At 34.6% G+C, this 14,101-nt stretch overlaps 1 protein-coding gene across 2 annotated transcripts in view; it reads left to right on the top strand.

The window, feature by feature from the left end:
* The window catches only part of LOC111044695 (hexosaminidase D), a 68,228-nt gene that overhangs the window by 39,899 nt on the left and 14,228 nt on the right, over positions 1 to 14,101 (top strand). Inside the window, exons 3-5 of one of the 2 annotated variants that reach the window (XM_039426621.1) lie at positions 6,308 to 6,609; positions 12,404 to 12,749; positions 13,206 to 13,404. In XM_039426621.1, the coding sequence (XP_039282555.1) occupies positions 6,309 to 6,609; positions 12,404 to 12,749; positions 13,206 to 13,404 (846 nt within the window). In that variant the 5' untranslated portion in view covers position 6,308. Of the gene's footprint in view, positions 1 to 6,307; positions 6,610 to 9,727; positions 10,292 to 12,403; positions 12,750 to 13,205; positions 13,405 to 14,101 lie in introns of those variants that run through there. The other variant, XM_039426620.1, reaches the window with a different exon arrangement.

Here is a 14,101-nt window from a genome sequence, read left to right on the forward strand (position 1 = left end):
TTTATCAGGTCAAGAACATTACAATATGATAAGAAAAACAGGCAAATAGAACATAGAAAATATGTTGAAGATAATGAGGTGTTATTGAGATCAATTTCTGAACTACACACGATGTATAGTTATACGATTTTCAGTCTTCTGGGTATACAAATTGTTTCTTACATCTAAATAATCGAGTGTATGTCGGGATAAAAGTGCAAAAATTGTGTTGTAATCATAATAATATTGTTCTGTTGAATGTGTGTGAGAGGAGGATGGAGATGATGAATAAGAAGTTAATTGAACGATTACCGATAAAAGAATAGAAGAAGAGAAGAGTAGTAGGACTGTGAGAAAGAGGAGTAAGTGAGAGTGAATGACAGACAGCTGTCTGGAGCATAACAATTTGATAACATGATGGTTGATAGTCCTTGGCCCTTGGCCTACATTTCGTATTGCAGAATAATTTCAAGTCAGAGTTCAAAGTAGTAACAATGAACTTGTTTTGTAGGTTATTTGCTAATATCAGGACATGTGGGCTGTATGGTTACTGAATTAAAAATATTAGTACAAATATTATTTGTGGCCGTACATACAGCTACATTAGAGACATTGTACAGAAAATGTAGATGACTATTTTGTTATCTAAATTACTATTTTGAAATCTAAATTCAAGTTAACAATAATTGAATTTGTTACCTATTTAACTTTATTTGAATGACTAGAATTGATATTGTCAAGATAACTGAGGCACTGATACTACTGTATTATTAAAATAATTTGAGATGCAAGTTTAGGTTATCAAAATCTAAATTTGTATGAAAACGACTCGATATTGTCAAAACCACTGATTATATATATTAAAAAAAAATTTGAGATACTAGTTTCGGTTGTTATACCATTATCAAAATCTAAATTTGTATGAAAACGACTTGATATTGTCAAAACCACTGAGACACTGATTATTATTATTATTATTATTATTATTATTATTAAAACAATTCGAGATACTAGTTTCGGTTGTTATACCATTATCAAAATCTAAATTTGTATGAAAACGACTTGATATTGTCAAAACCACTGAGACACTGATTATTATTATTAAAACAATTTGAGATACTAGTTCCGGTTGATTAACAATCTCTAGTAAATTGATAGCTTAAACATCGAGCAGTAGAATATGTATATAGTGTGGGTTAAGCTCTACAATAAGCTCTGATACCTGTTGACCAATCAACGCTGAGTTCTACTGTCATTGGCCGAGGCTAGACACGCCCAAGTATTCCAAATATGGTCATGAAACCGTTAAATTCACATGTATATCTTTCAAATTAAGATATAAATGATAGTAGAATTGAAATAACGTGGCCACAGCTTTAACTACTCTACTTAAATATGTTTTGTGCAATACTTTTTGTTTTATTATTTTCAATAGATGCGAATAATAATAGTTGCTAATTTTTACACAACTTGCTATTCATATTGAATAAGAATAAGATCCATTAATGGAGGAAATTTGAAAAGAGAAGGTAAACAAATTTATGTTATAATAATATTTTTAGGATTTATAAATCTAGCTGATATTTGAGAATTGAAAATCCTATCATATTAAGCGAGCAATTTCTGTATTTATGTATCTGGTTATTTTTATATCTGGTTATTTATGTTTAACGGATCTCGAAAACGGCTCTAACGATTTTCACGAAATTTAGAACATAGTAGGTTTATGATATAAAGATTCGATTGCACTAGGTCTCATCCTTGGGAAAACTCGCTGAACGACATTAAAAGGATAATTCATCCTTGGCTGAAACAGCTGTGGATGGTAAAAAAGTGAGTGAGCGAGTGAGTATGTGAAAAATCAAAATATCGCATCCCCGAAATTCATAAGATGACGTATAGCCAGCTGTGAAATATAAACACGATCATATTAGATAATTGTGTTCTGTTTATCAATAAATAAAAATAACGAGCGAAGCTCGGTGCCCCGATATTTGGAATTTAAACAGACAAGGATAGGCTACGCGAAAAACAGTAACTTTCGTAGGTTATAATGGCTTCACGGCTTTATTGAAGTTTGATAGCAACTCATATTCTTCTTTTGAACGTCTATGGCTTCAAATTATGCAAAATGAGCCAAGAATTCGATCAATTTATGTCTCCGCTTTCCTAACTTGTCATCTTGTCAATTTTATATAATAAGAACTTGAAGGATAATAAAATTTTCTTTTAATTAAATATCCATCGAATTATTCAAACTATGAATTCATTGAGTTTCCTTTCACCAAACTGAGTTTGTAAAGAAAAACACTGAAATAACTTGGGAGTCACTTCTTATCCCGGAAAGTTGTGGATAAGTTGAGGATTCCGCGAAAGTTTTTCTGGATTGTTGCAGCAAAAAGTTGGAAGTTTTGTCTGCCTCCTCACAACTTTAGCGCGCGATTATTGTTTGAAGGCTTTTAATAAAGGCTGGCTGTCTCAACTTTTGGCCCAGTTGAATAAATTCATGGCTTCTTACTGAGCGTTATTGTTTTCTTGGCTTCATATTTTTCTAAAACAATGGAGTTCCATACAAAAACTGTGTATAATTTAATATAATTCCAGTATTATGTAACTTATTTGGTTTTGAATATTAGTAATTTGATAACTGAGTGTCATTATACTGAGAGAAATATTACAAGGAATCCTTAGATTTTCCTTTCCGATCTGTAAAAATTAAAAATAAATTTTCTGTAAAAATAGAATTAAAATAAATAGGTGTTATTTACAATTTAATTTCTCAATTATGATCGAATGAGACTTTAATAAATGAATATTAAAGGTTCTGATTAATTAGTGGCTGTGTTATGTCCAGAAAATGTGATTTGAAGGATTAAAATAATCGTCGAATATAATTTATCTTTGACTTTGCATTGTTTGGTGCGACATGACGTTTTGGATGGGAAACGGTCGTTGTGGTTTTATAGGATTTTCGGAGCCATATAGGTTGACAGGAGAACATTTTTCGGGGGTCCAGTATGACTGCTGCTTTGTTTTTGATGGTGGTATATAGGTAGGATGGGGTGGAGTTCAGAATAATACATTTTTTGGGGCTTGGGTCACTAGCATTTATCCCTCTGTCACTGTCTCTCACTTCGTCACTAGTATCTATCCCTCTTTTCCTCTCAGAAAGACTTTTCATTTTCGTCTTTTATTTTTTCGAATTTTTTTGCTACTTCTGCCTAATTTTTAACGTTTTAAATGATATCAATATATTTCTAACAATAACTCATGGTTTAAAAATTGATGAATAAAAACAGAGCTAATGAAATGGTAAAATTTATTAATTCCAACCGAAATATTTTCTAGCCGAGTTAACAAAAACAGCTTGCCCTTGAGGACATATCCCCCGAATTCTGTGCCATGATAATTAGCCCAATTGAGAATTGAACAGAAAATTCACGAATTATCCACGAGTTGGGAACAAAAATTCATTATAATGGGTAAGAAACTCAGGAATTGATATTGATATTAGATTAATGTTAATATTGACTGTTGGAAAACCAATCGTAATCAGTCGTGATTTCAACCAATTGATATAGGAAAAAATTGAGAACCGGAATCTGACGAACTCGATCAAAACCAAGGTACCTAGAATAGAATGTATTCTAGGTACATTGATCAAAACTGTTGAATAGAAAATTAATTATTAAGAAGAGCAAGCTCTGAAACAGATGAAGGCCACAATTTACAAAAATCGTTCATGTTACCATTGCTAACCTCTGCCTTTTACTTTACTGAATCAGAGAAAACTTCTATAACTGCTGTATTCTGTGACTGAATTTTACCAGTTTAGTCTCATAATAAATTATACTGGCTTGTACTTCAACACTTCAACTACATCTGAAACTATCGAATTGTAAAATTGTACATCTGAAACTATCGAATTGTAAAATTGTACATCTGAAACTATCGAACTACATCGAAAACTATCATCATTGTTATTAGTTTTATTGCCTTTTATAGTTTTGTCCTTTTACTGCTAAAAACGTGTTTTGGATATCACTATTAAATTTTCCCCTCTCTTTTCATTTTTTTTCATCTTACTCTATCTACTTTCTTCTTCGATATCCTTCATTTCAACCATGTATGATTTGAGGTAACATAAGTACTCAATGCCCTCACTGTAAAATGATATAGGACTAATACCATGACTGGTTTTTTGGTTGACGTTTAGCAGTTTTAAGCGGATGGGTTTAGGGTTGAGGGTTTTAGGTTAGAGATGAATGTGTGGTTGAAGAGGGGTTTCAGCAAGCCTATTTCTCTCTGCCACGTTCGTTGTGTATTACTGCACAAGGATTTATTTTAATTGTTGCTTTTAGGTTTCACCAGCAGGCTAAAAATTACGTACGTGGCGTGCTACTAGCCTTCTTTGTTTATCTCTTCTTTCTCAATCCCTTTTACCTTCATTTGTTCTCTTTTTTTGTATCTACTGTGCACTCTGAATTGAGCTTTGCGGTTTTTTGCTTCTAAAAGCCGTGTAAACTGTTTGTTTTTTATCCTCTTAATGGATCAACTGCTACTTTCTGTGTTGTGCTCAACTAGAGTAGGCATAGGCTTAATCGGTCACTATAACCTCCTGAGTCCTTTTAGCTCTTTGAGGCCTTGAAAATAAGGCTATTCTTCATGGAAAACCACTACTAATGTCTTCTATTCATTCACAATTTGATTCAATATCTTCCAAGTCTTTTATTAATTATCAAAAATTTAATATTTCATTTTCATACTGCTAATTGAGTATGAAAAGTAAAGGCAACCTTCCATTACGAGCCAATTTCTCTTAGATTGGATATTGATTAGGGAGAGAAGTAGTTTTGGGTTCAGGTTGCTGTTTCTCTCGCAATTATTCTTATAAATAACTCATTCGTGATTGCCTCAACTACATTTTTTTTTTTTGAAATATCAAAGTACCAGTTGCGGTAGTTACACCATTATCAATCTCTGGTAAACTAAAAACCCTAGTGTGAAGAGCAGCAGAATAACATTGAGCAAGCGCTATGATTGGTTGATGAGTGACCTGCAATTTACTTGAATTACCCCATAATTGAGTCCAATTATCCGAATATTTGATCAACTGAAAAGGGTTCGGTCCCAACTGATTCGGATAATTGGTGCTTTACTGAATTCGACTGCATCTCTATGTTTTATTGTTTCATTATGATTTGTTCTACCTATTATTTTCATTAGGGATAAATATCACAACATCTCACCAAACAATGTGTCAGAAGTTGATGTGCATGTTTAATTTGGACCGAACATTATACAGTATATAATATCGAATTGAATATTGATTCATATCTGTAAATCTGTTTTGTAACAATAAGCTATAGGTGTATTTTTCAATGCGATAGTTTTTTTGTGAAGCTGTGACGCTGATAATCTCTCGTAGTGTGCCGTTCTCACACTCTTGACCGGCCAAAACAGTAATAGTACAGTAATACAGTAGTCGACAGTAATCGGCTAGTGTTAACAGAAAATTGGCGTGAACTTTGGAACATAAACGCCCTATACCATTGGATATCTTCTTATGCTATATTTTCTCTATGGTAACTTGCAGTTCTTACACTTCAAACATTCGAGAAAAATGGCAGCCCCAAAGCACGCAGTAAAGAATAACCAAGGGTATCCTTATTTTGTGCTCAAAGCTTTTTGTGTTATCTTTGAGTGATGTAGTATAAAAGTGTTCGGCTCGTACTGATGTGAATGTACAACTTTGTAAATGTTTTGTGTTGCTAGCCCCATAATATAGAACAAAGTGATTGTTTTGCTTTGATGTTGACAGATTTTATTCTTTGTATAGTTTTGTGTTGCAGTATGAAGATTTTGCATTGATGTATATGCTTAATCTCAATTGTTTTGTGTTGCAGTATCAAGGTGTTCGCCTCGTACTAATGTAAAAATCTAATGTTTTGTGTTGCTAGCCTCATAATATGGAACAAAGTGATTATTTTGCATTGATGTTAAGTGATTTTGATTTTTTTATAGTTTTGTTTTGCAGTATGAAGGCTAGTGAATGTTAAATTTGTAATGCCTTGCTAGCCCCATATTGTGGAACCAAAGACTGAGTAAATAGTTATCATGGTTTCAAGTTGAACGTTAAATAGGTAAAAGTGATTATTCTGCATTGATGTTGACTGTTGACATTGATGTTGTTACCGTTGCATTGTGTGTTGCAGTATGAAGGTTTTTGCATTGATGTACGGTATATGTTTAATTTTGAATGTTTTGTATTGCATTATGAAGGTTTTTACATCAATTTATGTTCAATTTGTGATGTTTTATGTTGCAGTATGAAAGTGTTCGGCTCGTACGCGGGCCGCGTGTGGCGTCGCAAGTCGACGGTGCTCGGCGCTGCGACAGGCGCCACCCTGCTGGTGCTCTGTCTGCAGTACGGCAGCAGTCGGCAGGTGGACAGCGGTCAGGCGGTCGGCGGGCAGGCGGTCGGCGGTCAGGTGGTGAGCGGTCAGCTGTTCGACCAGCAGCCGCAGCAGCAGTCGGTGTCAGCGGCTGTAGTCGCGGCTGAGAACAGCGTCCACTTTGTCGCCAACAATCATCAGCCTACTAACTATCCTAACGGAGCTGGTGATGCAGGTGAATAATATTTATGAAGTCTGTGCAAAGGCTAAAAATAAACTTTCTACTGGTGATATTTTTCAAGTACAATAGTTATTTGTATATCAAGAGTGAAAAGTACGACTTTTTCTCCCTGAGGGAAAAAGTTTGAAGCCCGTGGCGAAGCTGAGGGCATCAATTTTCCTGAGGGAGAAAAAGTATTTTTCGCTCGCGATGTACACAATATTTTTCCTCCATCTACATTTTTTTATAGAAACTGCAAATAAAATCATTTTAAAAACTTACGTATTGGTGACAATGTTTCCTAACAACATAACCTAAAATCTAAAACCTAAAAACCAGTCGGCTGATTGGCACTGCCGATTGCGCTATCTATCGGCAAAAGTTGTAACAATTGTATCAGCTGAGCGGCTACCAAAAATGGCTGACTCCAGATCACGCGTTTCAGATTTGAATTGCAGATCAAAAATATTTGTTGGCTGGTATTTTGAATAGAATAAAATATTTTTAAAATTGTTAAAATTTTTATCGTCTACAAAATAAGAATATAATATCATACAAACATATATTTCATGAGTTGTTCAAATTTCTTGTTGTGGTATTGAATTCAGTTGACTCAATGACAGACACCTCTATTACGCTTTCTCATCTGAGCTTAGACCTTCTAACCTATTACATGTGAGTTTTTGAATTAGAGATGCTTCCTATGTTATTTAAATGGAGTCACTTTTACTCCCTAGGGAGTTTTTCAGTTTTTTACTACCGAGAGCGAAAAAGTGACACTTTAGTATTATGTTTCAGGGAGTAAAGTAAGTACTTTAGACAGTAGCTGGAGGAAAAATTTATTCCTTCCACTAATGCTGTGTTTTGTAATGAATTCTGTCCTAATGGATAGAAAAAAATCCTTGGTTCTTATGTAAGTGTTCACGTATTGGTGGATGAAAATGTGTGACTACTCTCATAAGAACCAAAGCTGGGCTTCAGTTACAAATCCATAATACTTGTACACTTGAAAAAATTGGCATAGCTTCGCAATAGGAAGGCTGCTTGGAATAAACTTCTAATCGAAGATATTCGAAGGCTCTTCACGTTTATTTTACATCTTAGATTCAAGTTCGGGTTGAAGCTTATAGGCCCAAGAGAAATACTACAATATTAATCAATAGACTCGTAAAAGAATACAGAGAAATACAATAAAAATACGGATTGAAGATCGAGCTCAGAACAGCAATCTATTTCAATTTTCCACAAATATAATTGAGTAAATACATCAAGAGTGCAATGTATAATGTATTCTTATTATATCTACTGTATACTTATATTCAATTTATATAATGAGAATTACAATTACTGTGGAAATTCCAAAAGACTACTGAAAGATTCAATGGATGAATCAACAAATTAATCGCTTATAGATTATCAATAATTAGTAATATAACAAAAAATTAGTAATAAATAACAGTTCATCAAGAGTACAATGTATACTGTAAATGCAAAATAATGACTTAGAAATTAATATGGAAATTCGAAAAGACTTCTGAAAAATTGAATAGATGAATCAACAAATTAATCTAGATTCTAGATTATCAACAGTCATTATAGCATTATAATCATTTTCCTGAAATCACATTGAATTCAATAGAAATCTGATGAGCAAAAACTATTGGAGCAAACATTCTGACAACAGAAAAACGTCAAGAATCAAGGAACTGTTTACTTTTCCTGCTACTTATCCTTTGTTTCCGGGCAACTTGTGGTAGATATTGATAATGTTTTGCGGTGAATTTCATCTCTCTATAGTTCTGGGGTCAGTTTTAAACTGTGTTTAGATGAGAGGGGACCTCTTGTCAATTTGTGTGACTCACAAATTGGGATACGGCTAGTGTTATTAGTGTTTAAATAATTAGTACGGTATATTAACAAAAATCAATGTAACATGCACATTGTAATACAGTGGAAGATGTAGGGAGTTTAGTGTTGTAAGTTGACTGTGAAGTGTTTAGAGTGTAGGCCTAATGGAAACCATAGTGTGTTGGAACTTCAAATTGGAATATGTGTAGCAGTACATTAAATGTTGAGTAAAGTAATGAGTTGAGTGGTGCATCCTGTTAAAAACTAGAAAAAAATAGTAGTGAGTCCGGTAATTATGTTGATGAAATATCTCCAGAGATAGTGACTGAAGTGAGATAAAACTATTACAATATAGTGAACTATTAAATATAGTGTTGAAAAACTAGTCTGGTTTTTTCAAAAACCTATAATTGAGCTAAATATCTCATAACTTGAGTAAAGCTCTATTGAAATCGATTATATTATTTAGTCTGAAAATATTATTATTTGAACATGAAGAAAAAGTTTACTGATCAAAACATAATATAGCCAGGAATTTCAGTCTGAAAATATTATCATTTGAACATGAAGAAAAATTTTAATTACTGAGCAAAACATAATATAGCCTGGAATTTGAGATGTGAATTATTTGTGATATACTAGGCATCATTATTTGAGTTTATTTTCATTGTTGTCTACATTTTATCATCATAGGCTATGTGATAGTACAGAATAAATTGTTATAGAGTTTTATTGCAATCTAATCCTTATTTTCAATTAGTTTTTTTATTCTAATTGGAATACGGTAACATGTAATCTTGAAAATTTATCTTTCATTCTATTCATTCCACAATTACAACATCAAATTAATGATTGAGAGACAATAAACAGGATAAACCCAAAATTGTTTCTCTCCCCCATTTTGATAGAAGTAGTCTAAATAAATTATTTACTATCAAATCGAATATTGTCATGTAGTTTAGCGATATATGTTGTTATTACTGTATTATAAAACAATATAAGTTAAATAATTTTTATAAAAGTAGTCTAAAAAAATTATTTACTATCAAATTGAATATTGTCATGTAGTTTAGCGATATCTGTTGTTATTACTGTATCATAAAACAATATAAGTTAGCTGTTGATGTAAATAAAGCTGCTCTTTGTTGTAAATATCATAATATAACAAAGATGTCTCAGTTGAAACGACATTCGAGCAGAACTATCCCAGTTTTGAGTCCACTGCCAAAAGATTTGAAATGCGAACTACTGTTAGTTCAAATATCGCGTCTCAGCAAATCGATTCATTCACTAATAGACAATCTAAACAAAAGTGACAGAAATTTAGAAAAAATGGACGCTAAAATAGAACTGCAACAGGATGTGATGAGTCGCTTGAAAGATGCGAATACGAATTTGAAACGCAAGTTGGTGGAGTGCTGTTGTCAGCAGAATATCGAGTTGAACAGTGTTGTCGAGGTACAGAGTGAGTCGAAAGCGGGTTTGACTGTTGCCGATGTCGCTTTGAACTCGGATCTGGCTTTTGAGAAGATCGCTAGCGCCTGTTTCATCCGTCAGGAGAGGCAATTTGCAGCGTTAACAAATTTTGGAAGCGAGACAGTTGATAGTCGGGCGAGCTTGAGTTCGGATACTGACTTCCGGAGTTCTCAACCGGGGTTTTCTTTGAAAGTGGAGGGATCTCAACCGTTCAACAGTCTGCGACGGAGGATTAAAACCTGCGTGAATTGGGTGACCAAAGATGCGCGGTTTCGGTACTCGTGGAATAGTTTGAGAGATGAGGGGATTGTCAGAGGAAAAGGAATAAAACATATGAATTCTGAGAGTGATTTGTTGGCCTTTGTCAATAAAGGTTTGTGTGAATTTATTTTTAGAATTATTTGTACAAATATTCTCGTTATAAGTACAGTTATCAACTATAGTAATTCTACAGTTCATTCTTTATTGATTGATACAATAAGTACATCATCAAAGTGATAGGGAAGAAAAAATAAGGTAACCTTGTGCTATTCCTCTCCCAAATTTAGATAAGGTTACACATAGTCCGAAATATTTTAAGTCTTGTAGTTGTTCACTTCACAAAATTTTCAGTCCTTAATAATTATTTTTACAATGTAAATTTTCAAATTTAGATGCTTCAAAACCAAACATAGAAGAAATATTTCACATTATCATCACTAAAATAGGAAATATCCACATATTTAAGAAATAATTTTGCATGACACAAAAACAATATATATTATCATGTATCTTTATAGACTGTAGAAGATTTGGCAAGGTTGCGGAGAAGAAAAAGGATAGAGGTGTCTGCTTTGTCTAATGACAGACAAGGATAGCAAACCAATGTTGATCAGATGCTGACCTTATAACTTGAATCTCACTATTCTACCTATTCCCACTAAGGGGGGAAACCCCCTTATTTTGATAGTTTAATACTATAAAAATCTGGTGTGGCACACTCACACAACTTTCCTTGCCGTTATGAAAATTGATCACCTGACGCTAGTGTTCCCGCGCATCTCGTCTACTACTATTCAAAGAGCCAGCTGGTGACAGGACAATAACGCTATAGACACACAAGATCTGCTATCTCTTCATAGTGAATGATTTAATAGAATCAACAGTTTGCAATTGAAATAATCACATTTTCTCGAATTTCGAGCTTATTTTAAATTTTAGGTGAAAATGTTACTGAACATTAATTGTAGAGATTTTCATGCTCAATCTTTCCCACTTGAAATTTTTTGTTTAAATTGTATCTGAAGCCTGATAATTGGGAATCTAAAATCAAACTTTGTCTAGATGGGGCGGAGCTCCTGAATTTTTTTACAGATATGGGACTTATGACAGTTGATAGAACCTATCAATGACTAATTTAGGTATGAATTTGATCAAAATCGTTGGAGCCGTTTTCGAGAAAATCTCGAAAAACCCTGTTTTTGACAACATTTTCGCCATTTTAGCCGCCATATTTAATTGAATTTGATCGAAATTGTTCGTGTCGGATCCTTATATTGTAAGGACCTTAAGTTTCAAATTTCAAGTCATTCCGTTAATTGGGAGATGAGATATCGTGTACACAGACGCACATATACTCATACACACACACACACACACACACACCACACACACACACACACACACACACACACACCACACACACACACCACACACACCACACCACACACACACACCACACACACACACACACACACACACACATACACACACACACACCACACACACACACACACACACACACACACACACACACACACACACACACACACACACACACACACACACACACACACACACACCACACACACACACACACACCACACACACACACACACACACACATACAGACCAATACCCAAAAACCACTTTTTTGGACTCAGGGGAACTTGAAACGTATAGAAATTTACAAATTAGGGTACCTTAATTTTTTTCGGAAAGCAATACTTTCCTTACCTAGGCAAGGATCGAAAATATATGAAAATATCACCAGTTCGAGGTATTTTTAGCCTGTTGCACAGCCTTAAGAACTGTATTCAGATGAAATACAAAATACATTTTTTCAAGTTGTATAGTTAACAGTTCCTGAGGGATTTGACTGTCGAGAATTTATTTATTTATTGGATAGAGTAAACAATAGAGTAGTCAGAGAAGAAAAAACAGGCTATTGCCTAAAACTTCTTCAATTTCCTAATTTTGTCTTAAATTGTCCAAATATTATGTACGTTAGGCCTATGTCTATCTAAATTCTCAATTGGTTATCTAACAATATTATTTCAAGTGTCATTTTCTTGTCTGCCAACAGGTTTCCAAAACCAGGACCTACTAGACAACAACCCAATTTTTCAAGTTTTATATTTCACTAGACATCTATGGTATGAAATGAAATGATGAAGAATTGACTGTCCAACTTTATTTCAAGTGTCATTCTCTTTTCTGCCAACAGGTTTCCAAAACCAGGACCTCCTAGATAACAACAACGCAGGCAACCAGAGGCTGGACGATGTCAACAATCTGTTGCTAGGGGGACAAGGAGGAGGGGTAGGACTGATGGACAGTCTAGACGACCATGCGGGGTCATCCAATGGCGGGGGTAGTCGCAGCATCTACGTGCCCGGTCAGCGTCTGATGCACTTCGATTTGAAAGGCGCGCCGCCGAGAGTATCCTATCTGAAAAGGATGATGCCATTGGCCAAGGAGTTGGGCGCCACTGGAGTGCTCATCGAATGGGAGGACATGTTCCCCTGGGCGGGGCGGTTGGCCCCCCTGGCTGCCGGCAATGCCTACTCTAGGTAAGCAATCTACAAATCTATGGTCTATGGTCACATCTATGGTCTGAATAAAATACTGATGTGGTGTAACTATAACATCAATTGATTATACGGCGTCTTTAATAAAATTATGAACAGTTATAATGAAAATCTTCAATCTTTTATACTACAAAAAATAAAGAATTGAAATAAACATGCACGTGATAGAGAATACATGTTTGAGGGATCATCACTTCTGAACTATTGAACTGACCAACTTGAAATTTTAGTCTGTTGACTCAAATAGCTGGCAAAAACTTAGCTGGTTGATCAAATGCTATTGCCATTCATAATAGCGTCTTTGCTGTTGTGTAAGGCATAAATCGGTTCAGGAATCAACTTGTGAGACCGTGACTGTAGATAAAATTTTAAAATGTTATGGTAGTTGAATTTAATATGAATGATTCATTTATTGTTCGAGGGATTGATTGTTTGCAGACAAGACGTGCAGGAGATAATAGATGCGGCCGTCAGCAACGGTCTGGAGGTGATCCCTCTGGTGCAGACGTTCGGCCATGTTGAGTTCGCCCTCAAACACAGCGAGTTCAGCGAACTGAGGGAGGTGCCCGAGTCACCCCAAGCGCTCTGTCCTTCTCTAAACACCTCGCATGATTTTGTGCATCAGATGATCGAACAGGTCAGTATCAATCCGTCCGAGAGATATTACTCTTAACTTTTTTCTTTTGGGCTACTCTTGTAGCCCTAGGTATTTCTTTAAGTATAAAAAATACTAACTGTAAAGTCGCGATTAAACCAGTGGATGCCAAAGGGGGAAGCCATATTCAAAAGGTAGGTGACTACTGGATAAGATCATTGTTCTTAATTTTCGTAACCACAAAGATTGAATCATCTTAAGCAGCAGCGAGTTGTTTTCCCCATTAAATTCAATTTTAATATTGTGATTGTATATATATTTATATTTTACCTTTTTGTAATAGAGAAAAGTTGATATTTATCATTTTCAACCATGTAAAACCGAAAGATACCAATTAAATAAAGTTCTAGTTATTCTGTTCTCTCTTGTTATCATAGTTCTTTCCCTCCTTACATAATTGGTGAAGGCACATCCTCCTTGCATATTTGGTGGAGGCTTCTCCCGCCTTTCCTCATCTTGCTTACAAATAGAAATAGAAAATAAAAATCAAAGTACCCTTAAAAAACAAAATAAACAATTTAAAAAAAAGGGTAGGCTACTTAGATTTTTATTTTTGATATTACTCTTACTAACATGTAGAGGGGAACCGATTTCTCGTTGCACAGTTTGTAGCATGGACAGAGTAGTGGAGAGGAGTAAGCATGCTGCGCACAATTGGATGCTGACACAAAAGTAGGGG

The sequence above is a fragment of the Nilaparvata lugens genome, chromosome 4, assembly GCF_014356525.2.
Source record: "Nilaparvata lugens isolate BPH chromosome 4, ASM1435652v1, whole genome shotgun sequence".
In the NCBI taxonomy this organism is placed as follows: Eukaryota; Metazoa; Arthropoda; class Insecta; order Hemiptera; family Delphacidae; genus Nilaparvata; species Nilaparvata lugens.